This window comes from Lagenorhynchus albirostris, chromosome 12, assembly GCF_949774975.1.
Source record: "Lagenorhynchus albirostris chromosome 12, mLagAlb1.1, whole genome shotgun sequence".
Lineage (NCBI taxonomy): Eukaryota > Metazoa > Chordata > Mammalia > Artiodactyla > Delphinidae > Lagenorhynchus > Lagenorhynchus albirostris.
This window is the reverse complement of record NC_083106.1, coordinates 5,975,359-5,990,775: the sequence shown is the minus strand read 5'-3', so window position 1 is coordinate 5,990,775 and position 15,417 is coordinate 5,975,359. Positions and strand designations below refer to the sequence as shown.

The following is a 15,417-nucleotide window of genomic DNA, read 5'->3' as shown; positions in this document are numbered from 1 at the left end:
CTAAAACTAGAACTACCATACGACCCAGCAATCCCACTACTGGGCATATACCCTGAGAAAATCATAATTCAAAAAGTGTCATGTACCACAGTATTCAGTGCAACTCTATTTACAATACCAGGACATGGAAGCAACCTAAGTGTCCATCAACCGATGAATGGATAAAGAAGCTGTGGCACATATATACAATGGAATATTACTCAGCCATAAAAAGAAATGAAATTGAGTTATTTGTAGTGAGATGGATTGACCCAGAGTCTGTCATATAGAGTGAAGTAAGTCAGAAAGAGAAAAACAAATACCATATGCTAACACATATATATGGAATCTCAAGGAAAAAAATGGTTATGAAGAACCTAAGGGCAGGACAGGAATAAAGACGCAGATGTGGAGAATGGACTCGAGGACACAGTGAGGGGGAAGGGTAAGCTGGGACGAAGAGAGAGAGGTGCATGGACTTATATATACTACCAAAATAGATAGCTAGTGGAAACCACTGCTTAGCACAGGGAGATCAGCTTGGTGCTTTGTAACCACCTAGAGTGGTGGGATAGGGAGGGTGGGAGGGAGACACAAGAGAGAGGAGATATGGGGATATATGTATATGTGTAGCGGATTCACTTTGTTTTAACATAGAGACTAACACACCATTGTAAAGCAATTATACTCCAATAAAGATGTTTAAAATTAATGAATGGATATACAAAATAAAATAAAATGAAATAAATTTTCAAAAGCTTATTTTTTCCCCCTTAGGGTACTCAATTTTATTATTTTTTAAAATTTTATTTCATTTATTATTTTTATACAGGAGGTTGTTATTAGTTGTTTATTTTATACATATTAGTGTATATATGTCAATCCCAATCTCCCAATTCATCCCACCCCACCCCCCTGCTTTCCCCTCTTGGCATCCATATGTTTCTTCTCTACATCTGTGTCTCTATTTCTTCCCTGCAAACTGGTTCATATGTACCATTTTTCTAGGTTCCACATATATGCGTTTATATATGATACTTGTTTTTCTCTTTCTGACTTACTTCACTCTGTATGACAGTCTCTAGATCCATCCACGTCTCTACAAATGACCCAATTTCATTCCTTTTTAAGGCTGAGTAATATTCCAATGTATAAATATACCACATCTTCTTTATACATTCATCAGTCGATGGGCATTTCGCTTGCTTCCATGACCTGGCTATTGTAAATAGTGCTGCAGTGAACATGCGGGTGCATGTGTCTTTTTGAATTATGGTTTTCTCTGGGTATATACCCAGGAGTGGGATTGCTCGGTCATATTGTAATTTCATTTTTAGTTTTTTAAGGATCCTCCACATGTTCTCCATACTGGCTGCATCAATTTACATTTCCACCAACAGTGCAAGAGGGTTCCCGTTTCTCCACACCCTCTCCAGCATTTATTGTTTGTAGATTTTCTGATGATGCCCATTCTAACCGGTGTGAGGTGATACCTCATTGTAGTTTTGATTTGCATTTCTGTAATAATTAGTGATGTTGAGCAGCTATTCATGTGCCACTTGGCCATCTGTATGTCTTCTTTGGAGAAATGTCCATTTAGGTCTTCTGCCCATTTTTTAATTGGGTTGTCTGTTTTTTTTTTTTTTAATATTGAGCTGCATGACTATTTATATATTTTGGAGATCAATCCTTTGTCCATTTATTTGGTTGCAAATATTTTCCCCCATTCTGAGGGTTGTCTTTTCATCTTGTTTATAGTTTGCTTTTAAGTTTCATTAGGTCCCATTGGTTTATTTTTGATTTTATTTCCATTACTCTAGGAGGTGGGTCAACAAAGATCTTGCTGTGATTTATGTCAAAGAATATTCTGCCTATGTTTTCCTCTGAGATTTTTATAGTGTCTAGCCTTACATTTAGGTCTTTAATCCATTTTGTGTTTATTTTTGTGTATGGTGTTAGGGAATGTTCAAATTTCATTCTTTTACATGTAGCTGTCCAGTTTTCCCAGCACTACTTATTGAGGAGACTGTCTTTTCTCCATTGTATATCCTTGCCTCCTCTGTCATAGGTATCTGACCATAGGTGCATGGGTTTATCTCTGGGCTTTCTATCCTGCTCCATTGATCTGTATTTCTCTTTTGTGCCAGTACCATATTGTCTTGATTTCTGTAGCTTTGTAGTATAGTCTGAAGTCAGGGAGTTTGATTCCTCCAGCTCCATTTTTTTACCTCAAGATTGCTTTGGCGATTTGGGGTCTTTTGTGTCTCCATAAAAATTTTAAGTTTTTTATTCTCGTTCTGTGAAAAATGCCATTGGTAGTTTGGTAGGGATTGCATTGAAGCTGTAGATTGCTTTGGGTAGCATAGTCTTTTTCACAATGTTGGTGCTTCCAATCCAAGAACATGGTATATCTCTCAATCAGTTTGTGTCATCTTTGATTTCTTTCATCAGTGTCTTATAGTTTTCTGAGTACAGGTCTTTTATGCTCCTTAGGTAGGTTTATTCCTATATTTTTTATTCTTTTTGTTGCAATGGTAAATGGGATTGGTTCCTTAATTTCTTTTTCTGATCTTTTGTTGTTAGTGTATAGAAATGCAAGCAATTTCTGTTCATTAATTTTGTATCCTGCAACTTTACCAAATTCTTGATTAGCTCCAGTAGTTTTCTGGGGGCATCTTTAGGATTATCTATGTCTAGTATTATGTCATCTGCAAACAGTGACAGTTTTACTTCTTCTTTTCCAGAGTTTGGTATCTAAGCTTTAAAGAGTGCTTTCATATAAAATTTTTCATTGTACTATGACAATAATTTCAGGCTTGTTACAATGGCTTGGTAAGACCGAAGAAGAAAAAGGTAGAATTGGGATGAGCAATCTTTTGGTGTAGAAGCTTTAGGGTGAATGGTATAGAAACAGTCTTGTGTCTTGGATTTTTCTGTAAAGGATAATGACTATATTAAATAAAGTCTTAAACAAAGCCAGGTCAACTGGATGATGGAGTTTGAGTCCAAAAATAGAGAAAACAGAACAGAATATTTGAAATGAGGACTTCAGTGACAAGTAACAAAATTTCACAGTGTGGAATCGCTCCTCTTTCATTTATCAGGTTTCCAGGTGAACGTTTTCTCTAACCATGAGACAGGCTTTGCCTTTTATACTGCAATAAAATGTATCCTAGGTTAAGATCTGGGGGATTGGTTTGTTCCAGAGTTTCACTCCCCCACAGATTTTCTACCTTGCAATTTGAGCACAATAAGGGCAATGGAATTGTCTGTGAGACATGAGCCTGTTAAATAAATCCACACACTGTATATCCTCAGCCTCTTATAAGCTAAAAGAATCTTTTTTTTTCTTCAAGTCTGCGTTTATTCATGGCAATCCTCAAAGATGTTTCATGAGTCCGCAGGGGCACACAAAAGTCAAGACTACCTTTCAACGGAAAAATAATATTTCTGAGTGTTCTGAATTATGCAAAGAGGTAAGTAATTCAGAGATTCTTTCTGACACATATAAACAGCCAGACACAAACAGACAAAATAAGGGTCTTTCTGAAATGAGCACTTGCTCTGTATAGATTACCATCTGTTGATTCTAGACCCTGACACTTTGCAGTGCTTACCAGCTGCCACAATAACATACCAGTTCTTTGGAGGAACTCACGTGTATATCTACATTTTACCTACATGAATGGGGCTAGCAGTCAGTCCCATTAGCAAGTCAACCCTTTGGGGAAAATTCTTGTATTCTTCCTGAAGTGTTTGAGAGTCTTATTTACACAACTGTACTCTTAGATACAATGAAATCATGGTACGATTGCTCTTAGTATAATGCTGTCTAACCTGGCTTCCTTTTATCTTACAATCAGGGAAAAACAGAATTTTAAGTAAAACATATTAGCCATTTATACCGTCATCTGCAGAATTCCTCTTTTATATACAAACAAACAATCATGATGGAACTGCATTCTGTGTTCTAACCTAGCCTCTTTTTGTCTTATATTCAAGAGAGAAAGTAAAAAGAATTTAAATAAATTTATTTTATAACTGAAACCATTTCATCCCTAAATTCCTTCTATTATATAAATGTATGGTACCAATCAAAGAGGAGCAATATTTACGTGAATGTTTTCTCTAACCATTATAACCACAACGGTTAAATGAGGTGCTCATTTTTGCCTAAAACTATAGTATATCACTCTCAAATCAATTTGGAAAATGTACAATTAGAGTACACAATTGTTATGAACTGTTTATTTTTCTTTATTTGAAATATTTGGTAAAGGCTTTGAAAATAAATACTAATCATGTCTATTCAGACCCATAAGGTGCTAAGGAGGCTGTTTAAGAATTCAAAAAAAAATGCCTTAATACTTCTATAAGTTTTGTTGACTTGTTGACTCATTATGAACTAATCTTTGTCTCTGTGAATCAGCTAAATTATTTTCTAAATTTCTTATGGTGAAAATCATATTAATAAATACTGTTCCGTTAAAATAGATGCAAATAACAAGCTTGTTTATTTTCTATAGGAAGAGAGAGTTTCTATTCCTCTGTAAAAGAGGGTAGAACTTATGTTTTTCTGTGTTTTTTAAAATTAAACTTTATCTTGAGATGCTTGTCGATGCACATGTTGTTGTCAGAAATAACACAGAGATATCCCAGGAACTCTTTCCCAGTTTCCCCCATGACAACATCTTACGAAAATATAATAAATCATCACGATCATACTATCAGCATTGGTATAGTCAAGATACAGAATATTCATCACCACAAGGGTCCCTCCTCTTGTCCTTTTTACTGCCACACACTCTTTTCTTCTTCCACACCCTCCTTAACCTCTAGTAACCATTCATCTCTCCTCCATTTCTACAATTTTGTCATGTGAAAAATGTTTTAGTAATGGAATAATTTGGAATGTGACCTTTTGGTATTGGCTTTTTTTCACTCAGCATAATTCTCTTGAGGGACTTCTCTGGTAGTGCAGTGGTTAAGACCCCGCAGTACCAATGCAGGGGGCCCGGGTTTGATCCCTGGTCAGGGAACTAGATACCACATGCATGCCGCAACTAAGAGTTTGCATGATGCAACTAAGGAACCTGCCTACCGCAGCTAAGGAGCTGGTGAGCCACAACTGAGGAGCCTGCCTGCTGCAACTAAAACTCTGTGCAACCAAATTAATTAAGTAATTAATTAAATATAAAAAAATGATAATTCTTTTGAGATCCATCCAAAATGTTGTGTGTATCAATAGTTGTTGGTTTTTTTTATCACTGAGTATGATATGGATGGACCACAGTTTGTGCAATCATTCACCTGTTGAAAGACATCAGTATTGTTTTCATTTTTTTGCTAATATGAATGAAGCTGCTACAAACATTCGTGTATTGGTTTTTGTGTCGTATGGTAAATTCAAGTTTAGCTTTTTAAGAAACCATCACACTCTCCTCCAGAGTGGCTGTACAGTTTTATATTCCCACTAGCAATATATCAATGACTCAGTTTCTCCACATCCTCATCAGCATTTAGTGTTGTCACTATTTTATATTTTAATCTTTTACCTATCTTACTGGTTGCTCTAGTGCTTATACATTCATAACTTGTCACACTTTGCTGGGGTTGTCATTTTATATGTTCAGGTAGAGTATAGAAGCCTACTCCCTTTATGTCTCTTTATCTCTCTGTTTATATTTGTCTCAAATAGTTCCTCTAAATACATTTAGAACCACATAAGACATTGTTATAATTTTTTCTATAATCCTCAAACATAATTTAGAAAACTACAGAGGAGAAGGAAAGTCAATTGTATTTAACCATACTTTTGTTTACTGTGTTCTTCCTTCCTGATGTTCCACAGTTCATTCTTCTATCATTTTCTTTTGTATTAAAGAACTTCCTTCTTTGATTCATTCTTTTAGGGTAGTTTTCCTGGTGACAATTTCTATTAGTATTTCTTCATCCAAAAATATATTAACTTCTCCTTTATTCCTTAAAGATATTTTTGCTGGGTATAGGTTTCTGGATTAAAAGTTTTTTTTGTTTGTTTTGTTTTTTTTTTCAGCACTTGAAGAATATTGTGCCACTTCCTTTTGACCTTCATAGTTGCTTATGAGAAATCCACTGTCACTCAAATTGTTTTTTCCATTATGGGTAAATTGTACATTTTCTCTAGCTGCTTTCAAGACTTTTGCCTTGTATTTAGTTTTCAGAAGTTTAATTATGATGTGTGGATTTCTTTGAATATATCCAATTTTGGATTCTCTCAGCTTCATTAATCTGTAAGTTTATATCTCTTAAAAAATTTGGCAAGTTTTCAGCCATTATTTCTTTAAGCACTTTTCCCTACCTTCTTTTATCCTCTCCTTCCAGGACCGTGATGACACAATTTTAAGTGTAGTTTTATAGACCCATATGTTTCTGAGGCTTTTTTTTTCTTTCTTTTTTTAGTCTATTTTCTCTCTGTTCAGATTGTGCAATTTGTATTGTTCTATCTTCCAGTTCACTAACATTTTCCTCTGCCTCCTCCATTCTGCTGTTGAGCCCACCCAGTGAGCTTTCTATTTGTTACTATATTCTTCAGTTCTACGGTTTCCATTTGATTCTTCTTTATATCTTCTATTTCTTTCTCAGACTTTTTTTCATATTTCAAGCATGTTTATAACTGTTCATTGAAGCATTTTATCATGGCTGCTTAAAATATTTGTCAGATAATTCTAACAGCTCTGTCATCTTAGTATCAGCAACTATTGATTGTTTTTTTTCATTCAGTTTGAGAGCTTCCTGGTTCTTGGTGGTTTTCTTTTGATATCTGGCCATTTTCTCATTACATTATGAGACTGTGGCTTTTATTTAAACTTTCTATTTTAGCTTTTTATGACACTACTCCACCTGCAAAAGGGGGGTACCACTTATTACTGTCAGTGGAAACAGAAGTCCAAGTTCTCCACTTGGTATCTGTTGACACCTGACATGAAGTAGGGACTCCTCATTATTGCCGTGTGGTAGTGATTTCTAGCCCCACACACAGTCTCCACTGGCACTGTGGTAGAAGTGGCCTGATGGTGGAACTCTACTCAATACCCTGTAATGGCCTACATGGGAAAAGAATCTAAAAAAGTGTGGATATATGTGTGTGTATAACTGATTCACTTTGCTGTACACTTGAAACTAACAACATTGTAAATCAACTGTACTCCAAAATAATTTTAAAAATCTAAAAAATGTACACATGAGTAGAGTTAGGGGTCTGCTGATATGCTTTTCCCTATCATCTGAATTTTAAAAACTAACATATATTAATTCTATAATCAGAAAAATATAGCCTAAGTATATTAAAAGGGAAATAATAATGTTGGAAAAAATTTAAAAAACATTAAGAAAATATCAACTTTCAAAAATTTAGTTAAGCAATACTTACTTATCTTAGAGGAAGTTCAAGGAACATTCAGGGCATTCATAACACCCTTGTGAAGTTTTTAAAGTTTCAAAACTTAGCAGGTTAATTAGAGATATGAGCAAAACAATATATAATATTTTTTTGAAATAGGTAAATATTCCTACAGATTTCCAAAACTTGAATTTGTTAGTCATTGGACATAATTTATCAGTGAAAGCTGGTTTTCACTACTCTCAAATTTTGAAATGTATATGGTGTATATCACTAAAAACATAGCCAATTAAATAATTTGGCTTTTAGGGTCATTCATTTTTCTTTAGTATTTACAACCTAAGCTATTAAAGTCTTAATGTCTCTGGTCTTCCAAGCTCAGATATTGTTATATCACAAAGATTAACGGGTAATAAACTGATGTCCTTTAACACTTATTGCAAAATGACCTATTTCATGAAAAGATGGTCTCCAAATGTGTATATACATTTTAAAGATCATAAAATTGAATATTTAATGAAAGGAATTTTTGACCATCCACCTGAATGAATCCTTTTATAAAGCAAACATTTCTATGTAAAACAAACATATTTTATTTTCTACCTTGTAAGTCTAATTCATTATTACAAAGATAATAAAATAGAATAACTTTCCTCTAACACTAATTAAATATAATGAGGTTTCTCATATCCTGATTGTGATGGTGAATTTTATGTGTCAACTTGACTGGGCCATGGAGTGCCCAGACAGTTGGTCAGATATTAGTCTAGGTGTGTCTGTGAGGGTTTGCCCAGATGAGATTATTATTGGAATCAGTAGATTGAGTAAATCAGATACCTCTTCTCCCCCAGATAAGTGGGCCCCATCCAGTCAGTTTAAGGCCTGAACAAAAAGGTTGACCCTCCTGTGAGTAAGAGAGAATTCCTCCTGCCCAACAGCCATCTAGCTGGGACACTGGGTTTTTTTGCAGCCTTGGACTTGAGCTATAAAGCATCAGCTCTTCCTGGGTCTCAAGCTTACCAGCCTTCAGATTGAAAGGACACCGTCACTTCTTCCAGCTTACAAGCCTTCAGACTCAGACTGAAACTAAGCTTGTAGACTGCAGATCTTGGGACTTGTCAGCCTCCATAATATGTGACCAATTTTTCGTTATCTTTCTATATATCTATTGGTTCTGTTTCTCCAGAGAACTCTAATACACAGGCTAATAACCTATACTGATATTAATAATAATAATAATACAACTCATGTGAATACAGTGAATTCTGCTCAAACAAAATCTTACATAAATTCTCAAGTCCCTGTAATTTTAAGTTAGTCTAATTTCAAAGTTCATCAGTTTTAGTATATACAACTACATTAGAACCTTATTTTCCTTGTATAAATTTGAATAATAAATTGAAAACTATGTAGAGGTGATTTCAGACATTCTTGATATGCAGTGTGTCAGATATGAAGGATAGGAGAAAGGGTGACCCATCATTTGAATAGGCCCTGAATACTCTGTTGCAAGAGCTGACAATAACTCTTTACAAAAAAGAAATATCAATTCACTGTGAATAATATGTCAAAGACTAATATTTTATATTGCAGACTTGTAAGTATAAGGAAAATGATAATATGCACAGAAACATTGCTTATGAAGTAGGAAAAAATGTATAGCTCTTTCCAATTCGCTTCTAACAAATATAGTGTGTGGCAGATATCTACTTTATAAAAATATATCTTAAAAGCAATAATACCATGATGAAACTTTGCTGAACAGTACAGCCATAGGTGTCTATTTTTACTAAATACTAGAGGAACAGTAAAGTTTTTTTAAGCTTACTAAATTCAAATTGTACTATTCTTAAGTAAAACCTGTATATATAAGGTTCAAACATTTATTTATAAACTCCACAAAGTTATTTTTAGTTAAAATGTATAAATATTACACACACACACACACACACACACACACACACACACACACACCCCTTTACTGCCCCAGTAAAATATGCATCCTATTATCATTGCTTTAACTGTTTAAATTATTGCAGATATACTCGTCATAATTCATAATGGAAAGTTGTCATGTTATTTAAGGTGATCACTTAGACCCTGAAGTAACTGCCTAATAATAATGATGACAATCATGATAGTGATGATGCTAATAAATGCTCACATTTCGATAGTGTTTACTATATGTTGTACTCTGTTCTAAGAGTTTTACATAAATTAACTTAGTCCTCACAAAATCCCAATGAGATGGGTATTATTATTATTCCCATTTTACAAATAAGCAAACTGAAACACAGAGAGGCCATATTCTCTAAGTATATAAGATACCTTTTAAAAAATTGTTTTGCCTTAATTTGTAATATTAAAAACTAGATACTTCCTAAATATAATATAAACACTCTTATTACAGAGAATTATCTAGATACTTAGAAATGAAGATTATACAACAACATAGAAAATGCCTATGATATAATATTAAGTGAAAGAATTCAGAATATAAAATTGCATTCTCACACTGATTACAACTGTATAAAAGTCAGCCATGCACACAGTCAAGGGCTAGGAAATGTACAACACAGTGCAGGACCTGCTGCTCCTCCAGGAACTCCTTCTGTCTCTCCTTCCCCTCAATGACCAGCTGGGCCGTGCGCATTACATAGGCCCATGATTCATACTGAACCCCTGAAATCTGGCTTTTTCCAACTACAGTCTTGGCCTGGAGTCCTGAAGGTCCCTAATTCACCACCACAGTCACCAAGTCCAAAGGCTCTTTTCTTCAACATCCTCCATCTTTTCACAGCACATATATTCTTTTTTTTTTTTTTTTTTTGCGGTACGCGGGCTTCTCACTGTTGTGGCCTCTCCCGGCTCCGGTCGCGCAGGCTCAGCGGCCATGGCTCACGGGCCCAGCCGCTCCGCGGCATGCGGGATCTTCCCGGACCGGGGCACGAACCCGCGTCCCCTGCATCGGCAGGCGGACCCCCAACCACTGCGCCACCAGGGAAGCCCAGCACATATATTCTTTACCAGTAATTTTCTTTTCCAAAATATCTTCAGAAGTGTCAGTGGATGGATGATGCCTCCTTTACTGGCTCCTCCCCTGCTACCTAACACATTTCCTGCGCCGCTGTCCTCTGTACCTTGGCAACTGAATCTGCTCCAGTAACCGCAATATTTACCTCCATGTAAGTAGTCCTCAAATATAAAGCAAGCCCTAAGCTCCACACCTAAGTTCAGCTGCCTGCCAGCATCTCCCACTGGCATTAACTCTTGTCATGGATGAAACTCCTCATCCTGCCCATGATCAAACTGGATCTCCAGGCACCCTAATTTGCTCTAGATCTCCATACATGAAACCTCAATGTCACATCGGTCAAAGCTCTGTAAAATACAGCTCCCAACTCCCTTCTTACCCCATATTCAGCATCTCCTCTAGGTTCTAAAAGAATAGGAACCTATGATTGTTCCCAAGCACACCCTATGCTCATTCTCCATGTCCAGAATCCTACTCGAGTTTCAATTCATCCATGAAGTCTTTCTTGGTGACTTTCACTCAGATATGTTTTCTCCACCTTTAAAATTTCATAATACTTATATTTCAGTTTTTATATGGCAGTTATCATGTTTGACATCCTTATGTTATAGCTATTTGGTTGAGCTGCATGAAATTGCTGATAGTTTTAACCTATATGGTTCAACCTAATATTTCTGTTGATTTTAGAGGCCGTAAGTAAACAGCAGTCTCTACAAGAGTAGGGATGAGTTTTGCCTTTCTTTGGGATCCCCTGAGAAGCCCAGAACATTGGAAGTGTTTGTCAAAATAAAGAATCTTAACCAATCTATCTATATATCTACATTTATATCTATATCTTATCCATATCTATCTATCTATAAAAATCAATTGTCTGTAGCAATTAGTGTAACCTATCAGCTCCAATGGTAGAGGTGAGAAGCTTAAGAACCTGAAACTTCAAAACTTCTGGTAACATAAAATACTTTGGTTCAAGAAGCTGTTTTAAAATAATTTATGAAGGAAACATTCTTGGATTTAGAGTTTGGCAGGTACAGTAAAAAAGCTTTTCAGTTGACTGAAATAAAAAAAAAATCAAAACCCTTTTTAGCACGGGCACTTCCCTTATAAAAACAAATTGCCTAAAAGCAAAGCACAGCAGTTTGTGCACAGTGAGCACGTGCCTCCTGCCGTCACAGGAGGGGTGCTGGAGAAGGAGGGAATGATTTACATTTCTATAGCTTCTTTTGTACGCCCAGATTCGAAAGCATTTCGCAAAGCAGTAAACATCATCACCAAGAAGAGACAGTGACAGGATGTCCATAAAGTAGGGACTCTGAGTAGAGACACAGCAGCGCCCGCACAGCTGTAAACAGAAGCGCAATTCATCTGTGCTGGCTAAGAAACGGGGAAAATGTGTCTGCAGGGTTCTTCAGCATCACCTGAACCATCCACAGAAAGCAACTCGTTTCTTATACTTTCTCAAAGAATGACCTCAATCCATATTGAGTCCTATTTGCTGGCGTCCTCAACAAATTACAGGTCTCCACTTCTAGATGACGGCACTGCTCATCAATCGCCTACCCAATTCTCCCCTTCTCCTACAGAAATCACTGTTGTGAATGAAACACCCAGATGAAAAGGATATAGCCCTTTGACGGTATCTGGAGCCGTGCAAGTGCCCTGAAAGCATTAGGGACAGGAGAGAAAACACACACTGCTCTCTCTCTAATGTTTCAGTGGCCCATTCTAGGGAAAATGTTACTAAAGCTTGGAGAAATTGAATACAAAGGTGGACTTTTGCTGTGCATCAGTCTTCCTTCACCACAGCTTGGGCACTGCGATTCTGACGGGGCAGGGAGCTCTCAATCCTGCTGTGAACGGCCCTGAGCCCTGCACCTCCCCTACTGAGCCCCAGCAGCAGACCTAGGACCATCCTCCAGGGGTCACAATTGGGTTACACATTCCTCACAGCACAGTGACTGAGCAACCTGATTTGGAACAATTTATTTGAATCCTTCTTCATTAAGATTCAAATGGAATAAGTAAGGTAGAAATTGAACAGACAGAGAAATTGTGCCTTGCTTCTCCTGTAGTCAGTAAACATTTATTCACTAAGCCCAGTTTGTGTGCTCTCTCTCTTTTCCCTCTCTCGCTCACAGTTATTCTTCCAATCCTTCGGGCTTGCTGTTTTAATGCATAATTAAGAAGGTCAGAATTAATGAAGCGGTATGGAGTAAAGTTCAAGGAATCCCCAGGCACTATTTATTCTATTAGATCTCAGGCATGAATGTCAGCTTGGCAGCAGAAGCAGCATAAGCAATGGGGTTGGCTGCATCCCAGGAACGATCCACTAAGGGAGACTCACCCGCACTGTCAAGTCATTCCTCAGCTCCTTCCCTGCGAAAATCACACGCAACTGGTCAGCTGGAACCCCCTGTTGCTTAGCAACCACCTCCTTGAGCTGGAAGATGCTGGTGTCAGAATCGACCTCCACTGGGAAACCATGGCTGGAGTTGAACCTGACAAACACTGACCAAGAAAATTGGAGGGGAAGAAAAAAAAAGTAAGCATTACTCAAAGCCCTTAAATGGCAATAGCAACATTTCTAAACTGATTTACCCATCACCCACCCTTTGATTAACGGCATACATTTTCTTTCACTTAGAACATAAAACTTAATGCTGTGGAGTAACATTTGGAGAAAAATGGAATTTCCCTGTGGGACTTCCCTTTCATATATTAGTCAGTGACCCGCAAACAAAATTGCATGCTCCCTTTGACATCGATCCTAGGAAACAGAGGGACTCGAGCAGAACACTTGCTTGATTGGAATTGTAAGATTCCCATGAGTTTATCAAAGAGATTCAGCTCTTACAGCCTGTACAAACTCACACTGCCTCTACAGTGCCCCTCTTAATAAAAAATCAAATGCATTGTTAGCACCCATGGTACAGCAATGGAACAAAATCAAGCCACTTCGCAGTGGTTGAGAGTCCGCCTGCCGATGCAGGCCTGGTTCATGCCCTGGTCTGGGAGGATCCCACATGCCGCGGAGCAGCTGGGCCCGTGAGCCATGGCCGCTGAGCCTGCGCGTCTGGAGCCTGTGCTCCGCAACGGGAGAGGCCACAACAGTGAGAGGCCTGCGTACCACAAAAAAAAAAAAAAAAAAAAAAAGCCACTTTATAGATCAGAGGGAAGACTCAGCAGAGCCCTAGGCACTGGTGGTACCAGCCAAAAGGCTTCACTGGGTCTTATGGAAATATATATTTGCCCTTTCTTTTGAAACTAGTGATACACCCTTTCTCTTTTTGGAACCACCGTTCCCCTCAAGGACCAGGCTGGAACCTCACAGTCTTCTTACATGCTTTCTTCTCACTGCCAACTGCCCCACCACCTCAATGGCTCTCGCATCTGCCCTTTCCTTCCACTCCTTCTGTCACTACGCTCATTCAATCACGTCTAGATTCCTGCAACAGCCTCCCAGCAGGAGTCTTAATATACTCTCTTCACCTCTGAAATGTCCTACACTGTTCTGCAAAGTAAACCGTATTAATCTAGAGCCCTCGCTGTGTCGTAGCCCTCAAATCCTTTAAAGGCACAAATCTTTCAAACTAAATGCTCCCAAAAAACATATAACAGAAAACGCCTGCCCCCAGCCCTTGCCTCTGTTCACGTCACACCCTTCCTCACCTCTGCCTTTTGAAAGCCTGTTCACCTCCACGATCCATCTCCAATGTGACCTCCTCCAAGAGGCCTCTCGCTATCAGCCCCCTCAAGACTGACCTCACCCCTTCAGGGCTCCAGTGGCTTTTACTGTGTACGTCTTACAAGACTTGCTACATTCTCTCATGGAAGCAGTACAGCAGAGGTGACAAATACATCCTCCAAAGTGAGAGGACCTATTCACCAATTCCTGTAGGTCCCTTATCAGCTCAGGAGACTGGGGTAAACACATTAACCTTCACTCTTTAACTCTCAGTTCCCTAATCTTCAAAATATAAATAAACCACAGAGGGTATTCTATAATACATTAAGTAATATTTATAGTGTTTATAACTATCAAATAATTACTTTCAAAAGTAACGAATATTTGTATATGTCTTTGGTATATATTTTACCTCTTTAAAAGATTATACACTCCTCAAGGTCAAGCACTATAGCTTATTTTCTGCTGTATCTCCTTTATTTAATCTTCTTAATAAATAAATTAATTAATTTTTTATTTTTGGCTGCGTTGCTTCATTGCTGCACGCAGCCTTTCTCTAGTTGCAGCGAGCTGGGGCTACTCTTCAATGCGGTGCGTGAGCTTCTCATTACGGTGGCTTTTCTTGTTGCAGAGCACGGGCTCTAGGCACGTGGGCTTCAGTAGTTGTGGCACACGGGCTTAGTTGCTCCGCGGCATGTGAGATCTTCCCGGACCAGGGCTCGAACCTGTGTCTTCTGCATTGGCAGGTGGATTCTTAACCACTATGCCACCAGGGAAGTCCCCGTATCTCCTTTAAATGTAACATTATCACTTACTAGTTCTAAATTCAAATGTGAGATGGCCCACCAAATAATAATTATAATAAAATAATAATTACAATGCCAATAATGTTCAAGCAGTTACTATGTGGTAGAAGTTGCACATTACATATGCTATTTTAAGCTTCCTGATGATCTGGTAAGGTCAGTATTATTATCCTTATTTAATAGAAAGTAAATGAAGGCCTTGAGAATTGTAATCACTTTTTTAAGGACATCAGCTACTTTGTAATGGAATCACAAGTTAAACTCAGTTCAATCTACCTCTAAATCCCATTGCATTTACTATAACATGCTGCCTAAAATCGTCTCAGAAGAAAAGTTCACATTCCTTTTCCTTATGATAAAAAAATTACAAAACACAACAGCAAAATAGTCTTTATAACATAATTCAGATAGCCTCTATACAGGTTAGCAGTAGAAAACGAGATTTAAAAAATAAAATTTCCAGTGAAGAGCTAAGAGCAAACCACAATGAACAATATTTACAAGACACAATGAGATAAAAATGACACCAAAC

At 37.5% G+C, this 15,417-nt stretch overlaps 1 protein-coding gene across 6 annotated transcripts in view; it reads right to left on the bottom strand.

Annotated features, from left to right (window-relative positions):
• LOC132530597 (E3 ubiquitin-protein ligase parkin) overlaps positions 1 to 15,417 on the bottom strand; it is a 1,420,256-nt gene that overhangs the window by 1,150,509 nt on the left and 254,330 nt on the right. For all 6 annotated transcript variants that reach the window (XR_009543830.1, XR_009543829.1, XM_060167843.1 and 3 more), the window contains exon 2: positions 12,739 to 12,902. Coding sequence is in view for 4 of the 6 variants with exons in the window: in XM_060167843.1 (XP_060023826.1) it covers positions 12,739 to 12,902 (164 nt within the window). In the remaining 2 variants the exon portion in view is untranslated. The remainder of the gene's footprint in view (positions 1 to 12,738; positions 12,903 to 15,417) is intronic.